At 53.5% G+C, this 16104-nt stretch overlaps 1 protein-coding gene across 1 annotated transcript in view; it reads right to left on the bottom strand.

Moving 5' to 3' along the window:
* Positions 1 to 16104, bottom strand: part of Pde3a (phosphodiesterase 3A) — a 127311-nt gene that overhangs the window by 7044 nt on the left and 104163 nt on the right. The window contains 7 exon segments of the mRNA XM_070011655.1: positions 898 to 1199; positions 2253 to 2456; positions 6392 to 6581; positions 8391 to 8523; positions 11326 to 11437; positions 11943 to 12080; positions 15328 to 15485. Coding sequence (XP_069867756.1) covers positions 898 to 1199; positions 2253 to 2456; positions 6392 to 6581; positions 8391 to 8523; positions 11326 to 11437; positions 11943 to 12080; positions 15328 to 15485 — 1237 coding nt within the window.

Genomic DNA, 16104 nt, shown 5'->3' with positions numbered 1-16104 from the left:
TAAAGCTCTAGACCTACAGTGTGCACCTTCCTGTATAGTATAAAATACATAGCTACAGACTGTAAACAACATAGTACCACAAATAACCTAGACACATACAAACACATAATATAAGCATGTAAACACACACCTGCATCTGTATTTATATATGGATGCAATACATATGACTACATGCACACGCATAACATAGGTAGACATACGTGTACCCGTAGTGTGTGTGTGTGTGTGTGTGTGTGTGTGTGTGTGTGTGTGCGCGGGCGCTGGGGTTTGAACCCAGGACCCGGTGCTGTCCTGGAGCTCTTTGCTTAATTCCAGGCTGGTGCTCTACCGCTGTGCCACACTTCCGCTCCTGGCTTTTGCTGGTCCACCGGGGCTCAGCGTCTCTGGGACTCCCCGCCTTGGCCCCCTGTCCTGGGACTGGCTCTGAACCTCGGCTCAGCTCTCCGCCTCCTGAGCGGCTGCGGTGCAGCCTGGGCCCTGGACAGGACTCTCCTCTCAATGATAAACTAAGAGGTCAGGAGGAGGCGTGGCTTGGGCTGGGTGGAGGCGTGGCTTGCGAGGAGGCGTGGCCTACGCCAGAGGTGTGGCCTGGGGGCAGAGGCATGGCAGGGGGGCTGGGTAGGCTGGGGTGGAGGCGTGGCCTGGGGCAGAGGCGTGGCTTGGGCTGGGTAGGATGGGTGGGGCGTGGCTTGGGCAGAGGCGTGGCCTGGGTTGGGGGGCGTGGCTTGGGCCGGGTGGGCTGGGTTGGAGGTGTGGCCTGGGTGGAGGCGTGGCTTGGACCGGGTAAGCTGAGACGTGGGCGTGGCCCGACTGGAGGTGTGGCCTGGGAGGGGTGGGGCCTTGCGGGAGCATGGCCTGGGGAGGAGGCGTGGCCTGGGTTGGGGGCGTGGCTTGGGCCGGGTGGGCTGGGGAGGAGGTGTGGCCCGGGTTGGAGGCGTGGCCTGGGGTGGAGGTGTGGCCCGGGTTGGAGGCGTGGCCTGGGGAGGAGGCGTGGCCGGGGCCAGGTGAGGGGGCGGGGCCTGGGCGGGGCGGGGCCGCCTGACCTGCTCGTAGAACTCATTGACGATGCCCTGCGTCCACTGCAGGTGGAGCTCTTTGCACTTGGCCGGCCCGTTGATGTCGGCCAGCTTGATGCACATCTGGCACACCAGCAGCCGGTCGTTCTCGTCCGTCCAATCGATCCCCACGTCGTTGTTCACCTGCGGGGTCGGAGGGCGGGGTCACGCCGCGGCGCAGCCCACGCGGGAGCGAGGCGGGCAGGAGACCTCCAGGGGACAATCGTCCTCGTCCTACGGCGGGCAGGCCGGGCGCCCGCTCCCGCCGGCCACCCCCGCTGCTCAGGAGGCTGAGAGCGGAGGATCGGGGTTCAAGGCCAGCCCGGGCAGGAAAGTCCGTGAGACTCTGATCTCCAATAAACCACCAGAAAACCAGCAGTGGAGCTGAGGCTCAAGTGTAGAGCCCCAGCCTGGAGTGGAAGAGCTGAGGGACAGCGCCCAGGCCCTGGGTTCAAGACCAAGGACTGACCTTACCCCCCACCCCCTCACCCCCCACAAAAGAAAAGCGAAGTGATGAAGCCAGGCGTTGGCAGCTTACACCTGAGCTCCTAGCCCTGGGCAAGAACACTGAGTCCCGACACCAGGCCCGGAGTTCAAATCTTAGGTAGGGGCAAAAAGAAAAAGAAAAAGAAAAACCAAACGGAACAAAACCAACCCCAAAACGACCACTCGGTGAAACAATAAACCATAGGCAAGAATAATTGTGAAGTTTTAGGACAGATAACAAATGCTCTATCTGAAAAGATGACAGGAGAACCCCAAGGTGACAGCGTGGATCGATTTCTAGTCACAGAGGATCAACATCCCACCAAGATGCTCTCCCAAACACAAGGTGACATCTAGCCTCCATGTCTAGCAAGACAACCTAGCTACAAATATCCAGTTTCAAAGAAACTCCTAATAGTGGTTAGCCTTTATTATTATTGTTGCTGTTGTTACTGTTTTTCCTTTACAAAATCAAGCATCACACACACACACACACACACACACACACACACCACTTCAACATCTTAGATGCTCAGATTCACACCGCGGCCTGTAGATTTCCCTTCCTGTGAGACATTTGATCTCATTTCAATTCCCTACTTGACTTAGGAGAGTGGATGACTATGGATCATTTCTTTTTATGGGGGGTGGGGTTTTCCAGGATGTCTTTCCACGGGCTTCTAGAAGGAAGATGGGTGAGGATCTCGTTACCTTGGCGTTAAACTTGGCTACGAAGTCGAAGTGCTTCTTCAAATCAGTGGCCAAAATGGCTTCGATGACAAGGAAGCGGAAGTGTTTGAATTCCACGTGATCCAGGTTGGCTAGGAAGTTGTACTCGGGCCGGGACATGAAAAGGCTCCAGGCAGCCGCGGCGTGGTGGTTCTCCAGCACCGACCGGTCGTTGTACAGCACCGCCTGGACCAGGGGACAGTTTCCAGGTGAAAAGACAATCACACAAATCCTTGGGAACGGGCAAGACTCCTGAGAGTTTTCTCTCCCCAGGGACGCAGCACATGGAATCTTGTGACTCATCCGTGGCTGAGCCAACAGCTCACGCCTGTAATCTCAGCTGCTCAGGAGGCTGAGATGTTAAGGATCGAGGTTCAATGCCAGCCCCGGTAGAAAACAAAAGAATCCACTGGAATCTTAATTAACTAGCAAAAATGCTGGGCAGTGGAGCGGTGGCTCGGGTGGTCGAGCACCAGCCTGGAGTGAGAAAGTTCAGGGACAGCGCCCAGGTCCTGAGTTCAAGCCCCACCACTGACACAAAAAAGAAAAAGAAAATCGAGATACATGTAGGAAAACCTGGATGGTCAATTAGGAAAATGAACTGGAATTCTCTGCAGGATACATTTGGGGGGGGGAGGGATAGAGGGGGGTATTTCTGGGGACAGTGGGATATTCTATTGTTCTCATTGTTTTATCTTTAAGTAGTTGTACAAGGGAGCTGCCATAACTCATCTCCATCCTTGTATCCCCTTCCCACATTCTCACCCCTCCCTCCTTCCCCTCATTTCTCATCGTTTTGTAGAATATGCATTGGGTTTTACGACTACAGCATCCTGCCCTATTTCTCTTACTTTATCTGCAATCGGGATCCTTCTTTCTTTATCTAGAGAGTTCAGGAAAATTCTACGGCACAGAAGAGAAATGTGGAAACACAGAAGAGTGTGACAAAGGATAAAAAGCAAAGAAGATGGTAACAGGGAGCCGGACCGGCCTCTGCTTTCTCAGGGGAGGAGGAACTCTCCAGAGGTGCCCGGACTTTGTCCAGCTGTTTAATCACAGAGGTTCTGACGAGAACTCCCTGGAGTGGGTGGAAATGTGTCCACTCACTTTAGTCACTTTACATTCCGACTTCAGTATACACTAAAGCCACTTAAAAAGCAATACAGAGCGACTCAGTGGTTTTGGAATCTATGTCGGAAGTCATATTCTGGGTAAAAAAAAATATTTCCCTCCCTAAATGAATGAAATAAATTGATATAAAGTTTCTCTCAACCTGGGGGGGGGGTTAAAATGGAAGAGGAGACACTGATGAAAATGTATTGCCCTCATCAACGGACAAGCCGAATTGAAACTCATTTGTTCTTAAGGAAGACAGAATACAGATAGGTAGATAGACTAGAGCTAGCTAGATAGATAGATAGATAGACAAATAGACAGATAGGTCAGTAGATAGACTAGATAGACAGACAGGTATATAGATGGACTGGATAGATAGACTGAGAGACAATAAATAGGAAGGTAGACAGACTATATATAGACAGGTAGACAGACAGGTAGATACACAGACAGAGGTAGACAGACAGACAGACAGGTAGACTAGATAGACAGGTAGACAGACAGACAAGTAGATAGATAGACAGGTAGATAGACAGACAGATAAACAGACAGACAGGTAGATAGATGGACTAGATAGATACAGACAGGTAGGTAGGTAGATAAAACTATATAGACAGACAGGAAGACACACAGACAGGTAGATACACAGACAGAAGGTAGGTAGATAGACACACAGATAAGACAGACAGGTAGGTAGATAGACTAGATGGACAGACAAGTAGATACACAGACAGGTAGATAGAGTAGAGGGAGGGAGGAGGGATGGGTAGATAGATAGATAGATAGATAGATAGACAGATAGATAGATACATGAATAGATAGATAGGTAGGTAGATAGATAGATACATACATATATACATAGGTACATACATAGACGATACATACATACATATATAGATACATAGGCAGATGATAGATAGATAGATAGATAGATAGATAGATAGATAGATAGATAGATAGATAGACAGACTGGCTAGGTAGGTAGATAAACTAGATGGATAGGAAGACAGTTATGTAGGGATATACAGATATAAAATAACTGTGGAATGATAACCATGTTGCCATTTGAAGGATGGTAACTTGCTGTGGAAATGTTGATATTTCCCCCCCAAAGCAGAACTTGAGTTTAGAGAATCTTTGCATTCTGTCTGGATTCGAACTTGCTGCCTTGCTCTTGACCGGGGCTAGGCCACTTGAACCCAGGCCCGGGCTCCCGTGTTTGGGGCTCGCGATTCTTCTGTCTGTGCACACAGCGGGTCTCACGCTTGGGTCCGAGGCCGGCTCTGGGCTGTGATTCCCGATCGCAGGGGGCGACCCCGCCCCCCAACATCGCTGCCCACGCTGGCCTCGAATTGTGATCCACCGCATCCGCGGGGCTGGGGTGCCCGGCGGGACCCCGCGCCGGGCCTGGCAGCCCCGCAGCCCCGCCGGCCTCGGATCTGCGCAGGAGGGGGCGCGCCCAGGAGCTCGTGCTCGGTTCCGGGGTGTCAGGGCCGACACTCCACGGTGACCCCCGGCCGGGCCCTGCCCAAGCAGCCTGCGCCCCTCTCTGGCCCCGCCCCGCGCCCCTCTCTGGCCCTGCCCCGTACCCCTCTCTGGCCCCGCCCCTCTCTGGCCCTGCCCCGCCCCTCTCTGGCCCCGCCCCACACCCCTCTCTGGCCCCGCCCCACACCCCTCTCTGGCCCCGCCCCTCTCTGGCCCCGCCCCGCGCCCCTCTCTCGCCCCGCCCCCACACCCCTCTCTGGCCCCGCCCCGCGCCCCTCTCTGGCCCCGCCCCACACCCCTCTCTGGCCCCGCCCCACGCCCCTCTCTGGCCCCCGCCCCACGCCCCTCTCTGGCCCCGCCCCGCCCCTCTCTGGCCCCGCCCCACACCCCTCTCTGGCCCCGCCCCACACCCCTCTCTGGCCCCGCCCCACACCCCTCTCTGGCCCCGCCCCGCGCCTCTATCTGGCCCCGCCCCTCTATCTGACCCCGCCCCCACGCCCCTCTCTGGCCCCGCCCCACACCCCTCTCTGGCCCCGCCCCGCCCCTCTCTGGCCCCGCCCCGCGCCCCTCTCTGGCCCCGCCCCCGCCCCCTCTCTGGCCCCGCCCCACGCCCCTCTATGGCCCCGCCCCACGTCCCTCTCTGGCCCCGCCCCGCGTCCCTCTCTGGCCCCGCCCCGCGCCCCTCTCTGGCCCCGCCCCGCAACCCTCTCTGGCCCCGCCCCGCGCCCCTCTCTGGCCCCGCCCCACGCCCCTCTCTGGCCCCGCCCCGCCCCTCTCTGGCCCCGCCCCGCGCCTCTATCTGGCCCCGCCCCTCTATCTGGCCCCGCCCCACGCCCCTCTCTGGCCCCGCCCCGCCCCTCTCTGGCCCCGCCCCGCCCCTCTCTGGCCCCGCCCCACGCCCCTCTATGGCCCCGCCCCACACCCCTCTCTGGCCCCGCCCCGCGCCCCTCTCTGGCCCCGCCCCGCGCCCCTCTCTGGCCCCGCCCCGCGTCCCTCTCTGGCCCCGCCCCGTGCCCCCTCTCTGGCCCCGCCCCACCCCTCTCTGGCCCCGCCCCGCGTCCCTCTCTGGCCCCGCCCCGCGCCCCTCTCTGGCCCCGCCCCGCGTCCCTCTCTGGCCCCGCCCCGCGTCCCTCTCTGGCCCCGCCCCGCGCCCCCTCTCTGGCCCCGCCCCGCCCCTCTCTGGCCCCGCCCCACGCCCCTCTATGGCCCCGCCCCACGCCCCTCTCTGGCCCCGCCCCGCGCCCCTCTCTGGCCCCGCCCCGTGCCCCTCTCTGGCCCCGCCCCACCCCTCTCTGGCCCCGCCCCGCGTCCCTCTCTGGCCCCGCCCTGCGCCCCTCTCTGGCCCCGCCCCACCCCTCTCTGGCCCCGCCCCGTGCCCCTCTCTGGCCCCGCCCCGCGCCCCTCTCTGGCCCCGCCCCGCCCCTCTCTGGCCCCGCCCCACGCCCCCTCTATGGCCCCCGCCCCACACCCCTCTCTGGCCCCGCCCCGCAACCCTCTCTGGCCCGCGCCCGCCCGCGTACCTGGGGCGCGCCAGTGGCCACGAGGAAGGCGTTGGTGCGGCCGGGGTGGTCGTAGTCGTGCATGGCGGCCGCCACGTAGAGCGCCATGAGCTCGAGCGCTGGGATGTTCCCGCACAGGCTCCCGTAGCGCGCGTCCTGCACGCCCAGCATCCGCGACGACACGAAGCCCATGCGCCCCGCGCGCCAGCGCCTCTGCGTCTGCGCACGGGGGGGGGGGGGGGGGGGGGGGGGAAAGGGGGGGGCGATGAGCGGGGCGCGGCCAAGAAGGGCGGGGCAGAACGGAGCGGAGCGGGGGCGGGGCCAGGAGGGGCGGGGCAGAGCTGAGCGGGGGCGGGGCCAGGAGGGACAGGGCAGAGCTGAGCGGGGGCGGGGCCAGGAGGGGCGGGGCAGAGCTGAGCGGGGGCGGGGCCAGAGAGGGGCGGGGCCAGGAGGGGCCGGGCAGAGCTGGGCGAGGGCAGAGCAGAGGGGGCGGGGCCAGGAGGGGCGGGGCGGGGCTGAGAGGGGGTAGGGCCAGGAAGGGCGGGCCCTGCGGTGAGCGGGGGGTGGGGCCTGGGAATAAGGGGCGTGGCCAAGAGGGGCGGGTCCAGGACAAGCAGGGGCAGAGCCGGGAGGGCGGAGGTGGGTCGTGAGGGGTGGGGCCAGGGCTGCTAGGGGCGTGGCTGGTTGGGGCGGTGTCGGGAGGGGCGGGCCTGGCATGAGCGAGGGGCGTGGCCTGGCGGGGGCCGGCCCAACCCAGGCTCCCGGACTCTCCAGCCCGGGCTGGCCTCGAACCCCGCGAGCCTCAGATCCCAGCCTCTTGAGGAGGGGGGATCACAGGCAGGGCGCAGCTCGACCTCGCATTTTAGGGAGGAAAACTAATAAATATATATATATATAATAAATATAAATCCATGTTTATCCATATTTCATAGGTATTTATAAGTACATAGGCCAGTATACATAATAAGTATTAAATTGTATTAGTACTGATATAGTTAAATATATTTATAGATATATATATCTAATATATATCTATATCATATATAGCTATAGCTATTAGAGAATGGATAGATGGATAAATGGATACATAGAGCGATTGATCGATCGATAGATGAATCGGCAGGTAGATGGATAGACAGGTAGGTAAGTGGGTGGATATATAAGTAGATGGATGGATAGATGGATGGATGGGTGGGTGGATGGATGGATGGATGGATGGATGGATGGTGGATGGATGGGTGGGTGGATAGATGTATGGGTAAGTAGGTGGATGGATGGATGAGTTGGTGGGTGAATGGATGGATGGATGAGTTGGTGGATGGGTGGGTGGATGGTGGATGAGTTGGTGAGTGGATGGATGGATGGGTAGAGATGGATGGATAAGTTGGTGGGTGGGCGCATGGATGGATGGATGGGTAGGTAGGTGGATGGATGGATGGATGGATGGATGAGTTGGTGGGTGGATGGATGGGTAGGTAGGTGGATGGATGGATGGATGAGTTGGTGGGTGGATGGATGGGTAGGTAGGTGGATGGATGGATGGATGAGTTGGTGGGTGGTTGAATGGATGGATGGATGGATGGATGGATGGATGGATGGATGGATGAGTTGGTGGGTGGTTGAATGGATGGATGGATGGATGGATGGATGGATGGATGGATGGATGAGTTGGTGGGTGGTTGAATGGATGGATGGATGGATGGATGGATGGATGAGTTGGTGGGTGGTTGAATGGATGGATGGATGGATGGATGGATGGATGGATGGATGGATGGATGAGTTGGTGGGTGGTTGAATGGATGGATGGATGGATGAGTTGGTGAGTGGTTGAATGGATGGATGGATGAGTTGGTGGGTGGGTGGGTGGATGGTGGATGGATGAGTTGGTGAGTGGATGGATGGATGGATGGATAGATGGACGATAGATCGATGTAGACTCAGAGACAGATACAGATGTAGAGGTAATATGTAAGTAGGTACAGATGTAGCTATCTCGTGTCTCGCCCTCTTCCCTGGGCACCGGGGTGGGGCCCGGGGTGAGGCCACTTACCTGGCACCGTGGTCACTGAGCACCGTGGCCAGGCCGGGGATGGGCTGCGTGGTCAGGTACCACACCGCATGCAGCACATCTGTAGCGTGAACTCGGTTGTGATCTGAAACCAAGCAGAGGGACCAGTCAGCATCGGGTGAAATCGGTGGGGGGGGGGGGGAGAAGGGGGCAGGAAGATGGGTGGTCGATATTATATATTTCTTTCTTTCTAGGCCTCTATTTGTAGGCCTATGAAAATAGTATAATGACACCCACTAAAATGTTCTATTCCTACACCTAAAAAACAAGTAGCGTAATGATGTCCATTAAAAACCATTAAAAAAAAAACTAAATAGAAAAGCGACGCTGGAGGCTGAGATCTGAGGATCACAGCACAATGCCAGTCTAAGCAGGAAAGACTTTCTCCAATCAACCATCAAAAAAAAAAATCTAGAGGTGGCACTGTGGCTCAAGTGATAGAGCACTAGCCTTGAGCAAAAGCAGCTCAGGGACACCGCCCAGGCCCTGAGTTCAAGCCCAGGATCAGCACCAAAAAAAAAACAAAAACAAAAACAAAAAACTTTGTTTATAAAAATATGCAAAATATATTTGCATAGATTTTCATAGGAGAGAAAAATGCGTGCGTTTGTCTCTCTGAATCTAACTTGCATCACTTAGCATGATAATAACTATAGGGCTGGGCAGGTGGCTCAGTGATAGAGTGCTTGCCTCGCATGCATGAAGCCCTGGGTTCGATTCCTCAACACCACATACACAAAAAAAGCTAGAAGTGGTGCTGTGACTCAAGTGGTAGAGCACTAGCCTTGAGCAAAAGAAGCTCAGGGACAGCACTTAGGCCCTGAGTTCAAGCCCCAGGACTGGCAAAAAAAAGAAAAGAAACAACAACAAAAATGCCCTGTATTTTTTTTTTTTTTGGAAATCAATCTAGATCCTTGGGGAGCCTTTAAGAGAGGCTGGATTTTGGTTTTACTCTACAGTTAGGACAAATGTCTGCTTTGTCCCTGTTCTGACACTTGTGAGTAAGTTACTGAAGGGTCATTTTCTTATCTTAGAAAGAAAACAGATGGAATGTCTCATTTCTTATCTGAAAAATATGCAGATACTAACAGTGCCAATTTCAGAATAAGATGATGACAAGTCTCTAGAGAGAACAGATTTGTGGTGTTGTTGTAGGATCTGAACTCAGGGCCTGGGTGCTGTCCCCTGAGCTTTTGCATTCAAGGCTGGTGCTCTACCCCTTGAGCCACAGCTCCACTTCTTGTTTTCTGGTGTTTCCTTGGAGATCAGAGTCTCATGGACTTTCCTGCCCAGGCTGGCTTTGAACCTGGATCCTCAGATCTCAGCCTCCTGAGTAGCTGGGATGACAGGCGTGAGCCACCAGCTCTTGGCTCCTCCTTTATTTTTTACATCTAAATTGAGACAATTTAATGTTTACTCAACCTTCCACTTAGACATTTAAGAAGCTTTTGCATTTCCCCTTTTCTCTTAAAAAAAAAGTCCTTTTCGAGATGCCATTAAGAAACAAATTTCACTTCTAATATCTTAGTGTGTTATGGAAGTGGATTCCACCCAATTTTCATTTTAGCACTTCTGTGTGGCTTTTGTTTTTTTCTTCCCCCCAATTAATTCTGGATTTATTCACACAGATCCATTTAGAGAAAAAAAAAAAAAAAAAACCAATTCTTTTAGGAACACACGGTAAAGTCATTCAACAGGCCGTGAGATGTTCACACATGTTCATGATCACAAACAAGAAGGAAGGTTTCTGACTACATACCCATCGGTCCACATATAAAACCCCACCCATGCATGGAGGAGTTCTGATTTACAAGCGAGCAAACTCCAGTGCTTTCCTGAGACAGATAATTCACAGGGAAAGATAACACCAGCTTGGAAATTACAGCCAGTGACTAGCGGGTCTTTAAGAGTGCTCAGTGGCTTCCTGCCTGTGCGAGTTTATTTACATAACTCCTTAACCTTTCAGAAATCACTGGAACACTTTCGGGCGATGGTTGGCACTCAGCCTTGGGAAAAATCGCATTAAAGCAAGCAAAGCTTATCTTGAGTTCCTTTCAAACAAACCCTGTTTCGTATCTCTCATCCATGGCTTCAGCCACCAAACTTTCTCAAGAGATCCTAGGATTCTTAAACTCCTTTTTAAAAAAAAAAAAAAAAAATTTTCTCCCCTCCCCTAGTGGTCCGGTTTTTTTCTGCCTTGGGTTCTATATTTTCCTGCAAATCTCAGGGGCAGATTGAATTCTCCCTTCCTATTACGATGGGTTTATGTGGTGCCATTCTACTCCAAGACCAACAATGGGACTGCCAAGTACAGTAGCTCACACCTGACATCCCAGCTACTCAGGAGGCTGAGATCTGAGGATCGTGGTTCAAAGCCAGCCTGGGCAGGAAAGTCTGTGAAACTCTTATCTCCAATGAACCACCAGAAAACCAGAAGTGGAGCTGTGGCTCAAAGTGGTAGAGCACCAGCCTTGAGTGAAAATTCAGGGCACCTAGGCCCTGAGTTCAAATCCCAGGACTAGTTCCCGGTTCTGGTGTACACACATGTGTACATGCCCACGTGCACGCACACACACATACACAGAGTTATTATAACATTTGGTCCTAACAGCTGAGAGATTCAAAGGGACTTAAATTCAAACAACGAGCAAACAGGGTGATCTCTCCAGTTTCTGGATTAAGAAATGAGTAGGGGTTGGGGAGGAAAAATGGAGGGATATAATTAAGCCCAGCTGTTAATGAAGGAGCCAGGCTCCAATACAGGCCACAGCCCCTCATTACTGACGGTCCTACTGAGGATCTTGCCACTTGTGATGTTTAGATGGCTCCCCCTCAGGGTAGATTGGATCTTACTAGAACTGTCCCTTCCCAAATGGCTTCTACTTACAAGGAATGTCTCGGTATCCAATCTCCAACGCGTGAAAATAATTCATGAATTCTCTCACTGGAATCTTAAAGGCTTCGAAGAGACCCATGTCTTCAAAAAGTCTGTAGGAGACCTAGCAAAGGGACACCAAGACACGATCAACTCATCACACACCACCCTACAACGCAGCCATTGCATATGGCGGACACAAAAGTAACACTGGATGGAAAATGGCAAACCCCATTGGTCACACTGTATTTGTGTGCATCAGTAGTAAAATTTGAACTCAAGACCAGGGCATTCATTTTCCCTTTGCTTCTGCACACGAGATGAACATTCTAGCACATCTCCACTTCCAGCTTGTCCCTGATCAACTGGAGAGCCACCAGATTGCTACCTGATCACGCCTGGCTGGCTTAGAACTGTGATCCTCCTATCTCAGCTTTGCTGAGTTGCTGGGCTGTCAGATGTGAGCCACTAGTCCAGGCAGCAATGTCTCTCTCTGCATGTTGATCATTTCCCTTCTTCCCACAACTTCTCATCCCCCCCATGGCCAAGAAGAACTGGAACCTTCTTACAGCCACGAACCACTCACTGTACCTCTCTGTGCCGTTACACGGGTATGACGCGTTTCTTACCTGGCTGAGAATACGGCTGCATTTTCTTCCTATATTTTCCACTAAATCAAAAATGGGGAAATTCCAGGTGTTTAGCTGGTCCATTATTGAACCCAGATTATCCATGATGAGAGGCTCAGGGGCAAGAATCGGTTTGTCCTGAAAGAGAGATTTAAATGACATTAAGAATAGATGCTTTTTCTCCAAGACAAATCCTGTCTTGAAACAGTCAATCAGCAACTGTCATTATCTGAAGTAAACAATGGAAAACTCTAAGGTGAAGGGTGAACCTCTATCTATCTATCTATCTATCTATCTATCTATCTATCTATCTATCTAAATATCTAAATATCTATCTATCTATCTATCTAGTGGTAGCCTTGGGGCTTGATCTCAAGACCTAGGTGCTGTCCCTGAGCTTTTTTTTATTTTTGGCTCAAAACTAGTGCTCTACCACTTGAACCACAGCTCCACTTCCAGTTTTTTTTTTCTGGTTAATTGGGACTAAGAGTCTCACTGACTTTCTTGCCCAGGTTGGCTTTGAACCATCATCTCAGTCTCCTGAGTAGCTGGGATTAAATGCGTGAGCCACGGGCGCCTGGCTCACCAGGATGGATCTTAAGAAACAAATACAGTCAAGATAAACAAGATACTGACGCAGAATGAAGTGGGCGGCAGTGAAGTTTTGGGGTACCTGCCGATCCCTCACTTATATTTTGAGATGACTCCTGTTCATCTTATTTCAAAGTCACTTTGTGTAACTAGATCTTACCCTATTCAAACTAGCCAATCATAAGCAGATGGTGCACCTGAACTCAGCTAATCCGAGCAGAGGGGCGGGACCTGCTGTTGGGGATAACCTTATGTAAATAGATCTTAGTCTATTCAAACTAGCCAATCATGAGCAGATTGTGCACCTGAGCTAGGCCAATCTGAGCAGAGGGGTGGGGCCTGCTGTTAGGGATAACCTTATGTAAATGGATCTTAGTCTATTCAAACTAGCCAATCACAAGCAGTTTACAAACCTGAGCTCAGCCAATCTGAGCAGAGGGGCGGGACCTGCTGTGTTAGGGATAACCTTATGTAAATAAACCTTAGTCTATTCAAACTAGCCAATCACAAGCAGATTGTGCACCTGAGCTCAGCCAATCCGAGCAGAGGGGAGGGGCCGGCCTGCTCTGGGTGCTTGCTGAGCAGATTGCTGGCTGATGACCACAGCTTTCTGCAGAAGTGGATTTTGCTATTGGGGTGACTCCAGTGGTTTTATTATATTTATATGTAATCTTATATTGATAACAGCGTGAGCAAAGCAGAGACACTTTTTCCAGAAGCTACTAAAACTACCTTGGGTTTGTTGCGAACTTCCTCAACCAAGACTCAAAGGATAGTAGGAAGTGACATGCAAGCCCACCTCTTTCCAGATTTAGGAAATGTTTTCAGAGATCAGGGGCTTCTGGCTTACATGGAACTCTTGAAAGAAAGCAAGGAATCATGAGGGAAAGCAGCATCCCAACTGACTTTACAGAGTCAGGCGGCAAGGCTCTATGAATTCTGAAGAAGAAAACTGGTATACAGACGGGAAATTTAACTGAGCCGTTTACTAAGATGCATGGATTATGAAAATGCACATGGAAGCTGGTGGGGATTCAGGTGTTGCTGGCTCCCGCCTGTCATCCCAGCTGCTCAGGAGGCTGAGATCGGAGGATCACAGTTCAAAGCCAGCCTGGGCAGGAAAGTCTGTGAGACGCTGATCTCCCATGAACCACCAGAAAGCCGGAAGTGGCACTGTGGCTCAAGTGGTAGAGCACCAGCCTTGAGCTGAAGAGCTGAGGGACAGCGCCCAGGCCCTGAGTTCAAGCCCCAGGACTGGCACACACACATCAGAAGGTAATTTTAGTATTTAGCAAGTGTCAATACACTGTGGTTTATCAGGAAGAGGAACACTGGGTCCCTTTGTAAATCAAGTACGTGCTACAGCAAACAGATGCTCTAAGAAAACTCTCCTCTCCTCTCCCCTTCCCTCTCCTCCTCTCTTCTCCTTTCTCTTCTCTTCCTCTCCCCTCCTTTTTTCTCCTTCCCTCTCTTTTCTCCATCTTTCTCTACCTCCTTTCCCTCCTCTCTTCTTCCCTCCCTCCCTCCCTTCCTTCCTCCCTCCCTCTTTTCCTTCCTTCCTTCCTCCCTTCCTCCCTCCCTCTCTCCCTTCCTTCTTTCCCTTCCTTCCTTCCTTCTTCTTGTCTTTTCCCTCCCTCCCTCCCTCCCTCCCTCCCTCCCTTCTTTCCTTCCTTCCTTCTTTCCCTTCCTTCCTTCCTTCTTCTTGTCTTTTCCCTCCCTCCCTCCCTCCCTCCTTCCCTCCCTTCCTTCCTTCTTCTTGTCTTTTCCCTCCCTCCCTCCCTCCCTCCCTCCCTTCCTTCCTTCCTTCTTGTCTTTTCCCTCCCTCCCTCCTTCCCTCCCTCTCTCCCTTCTTTCCTTCCTTCTTCTTGTCTTTTCCCTCCCTCCCTCCTTCCCTCCCTCTCTCCCTTCTTTCCTTCCTTCTTGTCTTTTCCCTCCCTCCCTCCCTTCCTTCCTTCCCTTCCTTCTTCTTGTCTTTTCCCTCCCTCCCTCCCTCCCTCCCTCCCTTCCTTCTTTCCTTCCTTCCTTCCCTTCCTTCTTGTCTTTTCCCTCCCTCCCTCCCTTCTTCTTGTCTTTTCCCTCCCTCCCTCCCTTCTTTCCTTCCTTCCTTCCTTCCCTTCCTTCTTCTTATCTTTTCCCTCCCTCCCTCCCTTCCTTCCTTCCCTTCCTTCTTCTTGTCTTTTCCCTCCCTCCCTCCCTTCTTTCCTTCCTTCCTTCCTTCCCTTCCTTCTTCTTATCTTTTCCCTCCCTCCCTCCTTTCTTTCCTTCCTTTCCTTCTTCTTATCTTTTCCCTCCCTCCCTCCCTCCCTTCTTTCCTTCCTTCCTTCCTTACCTTCCTTCTTCTTGCCTTTTCCCTCCCTCCCTCCCTCCCTCCCTCCTTCCTTCCTTCCTTCCTTCCTTCCTTCCTTCCCTTCCTTCTTCTTGTCTTTTCTCTCCCTCCCTTCTTTCCTTCTTTCCTTCCTTCTTTCCTTCCTTCCTTCCTTCCTTCCTTCCTTCCTTCCTTCCTTCCTTCCTTCCTTCCTTCCTTCCTTCCTTCCCTTCCTTCTTCTTGTCTTTTCCCTCCCTCCCTCCCTCCCTCCCTTCTAAACTATTAACACAACAACATCATTCATCTTCCCCCACGCCTATTTGCATCTTCGAGCAAGGATGAAGATTTCTTAAATGCTTTCCATCCCCAAACAACAGAACCCCAAAGAGCCAGCCCAGGCCGGGCTGGGGCGGAGGTGGAGGCCCCTGGGGTGGGGGTGCAGGTGGGCCGATGGTGCAGGGAATGAGGGGCCGGGTGGCCCCGGCTCACCAGGAACAGCATGGCCTCTGCAGGGAAGGGGCTGCCCCGGGCCGCGGCCTCTCTGGGGGGCTCCCTGGGGACCCCCGCCTCCTCTTCGTTCTGGACAATGTCGCTGCTGTCGCTGTTGTTGGTGGTGTCATAGTCAGACGTGACCTGGGCCGTGTCATCTGTAAAGGAAGGACCAGAGCCCATCAGGAGGCCCGAGACAGGGCCAGCATTGCCCACGGCCATGGGGGCCTCCAACGTGTCACACTTGGGCTGGGACGGTGGCTCAGTGGTAGAGCGCTCGCCTCGCATGCATGAGGCCCTGGGTTCGAGTCCTCAGTGCCACATAAAGCAGAAAAAGCCAGAAGTGGTGCTGTGGCTCAAGCAGTAGAGCACTAGCTGTGAGCTGAAGAGCTGAGGGACAGCGCCCAGGCCCTGAGTCCCTGAGCTGCTTTTATGCTCAAGGCTGGTGCTCTACCACTTGAGCCACAGCACCACTTCTGGTTTTCTGGTGGTTCATTGGAGATCAGAGTCTCATGGACTTTCCTGTCCAGCCTGGCCTCAAACCATGATCCTCAGACCTCAGCCTCCTGAATGGCTGGGATGACAGGCGGGAGCCACTGGCACCTGGCTTTGAGGTCTGGCTGTTGTGCAGTTCAGGTATTATACAACTCACTTAACCCAGGGGTGTACAGCTGGGGGGAAACATGGTGAAAAGCATTACACCAATACTTCACTATGATTTTGTTTGTTTGGGGCGAGGCCAGTCCTGAGACTTGAACTCAGGGCTTGGACACTGTC

Source organism: Dipodomys merriami, unplaced genomic scaffold, assembly GCF_024711535.1.
Source record: "Dipodomys merriami isolate MVZ:Mamm:240054 unplaced genomic scaffold, mDipMer1.0.p SCAF_84, whole genome shotgun sequence".
NCBI lineage: Eukaryota > Metazoa > Chordata > Mammalia > Rodentia > Heteromyidae > Dipodomys > Dipodomys merriami.
Note: the sequence above shows the minus strand (reverse complement) of the source record. Positions and strands in the feature narration are given on the sequence as shown.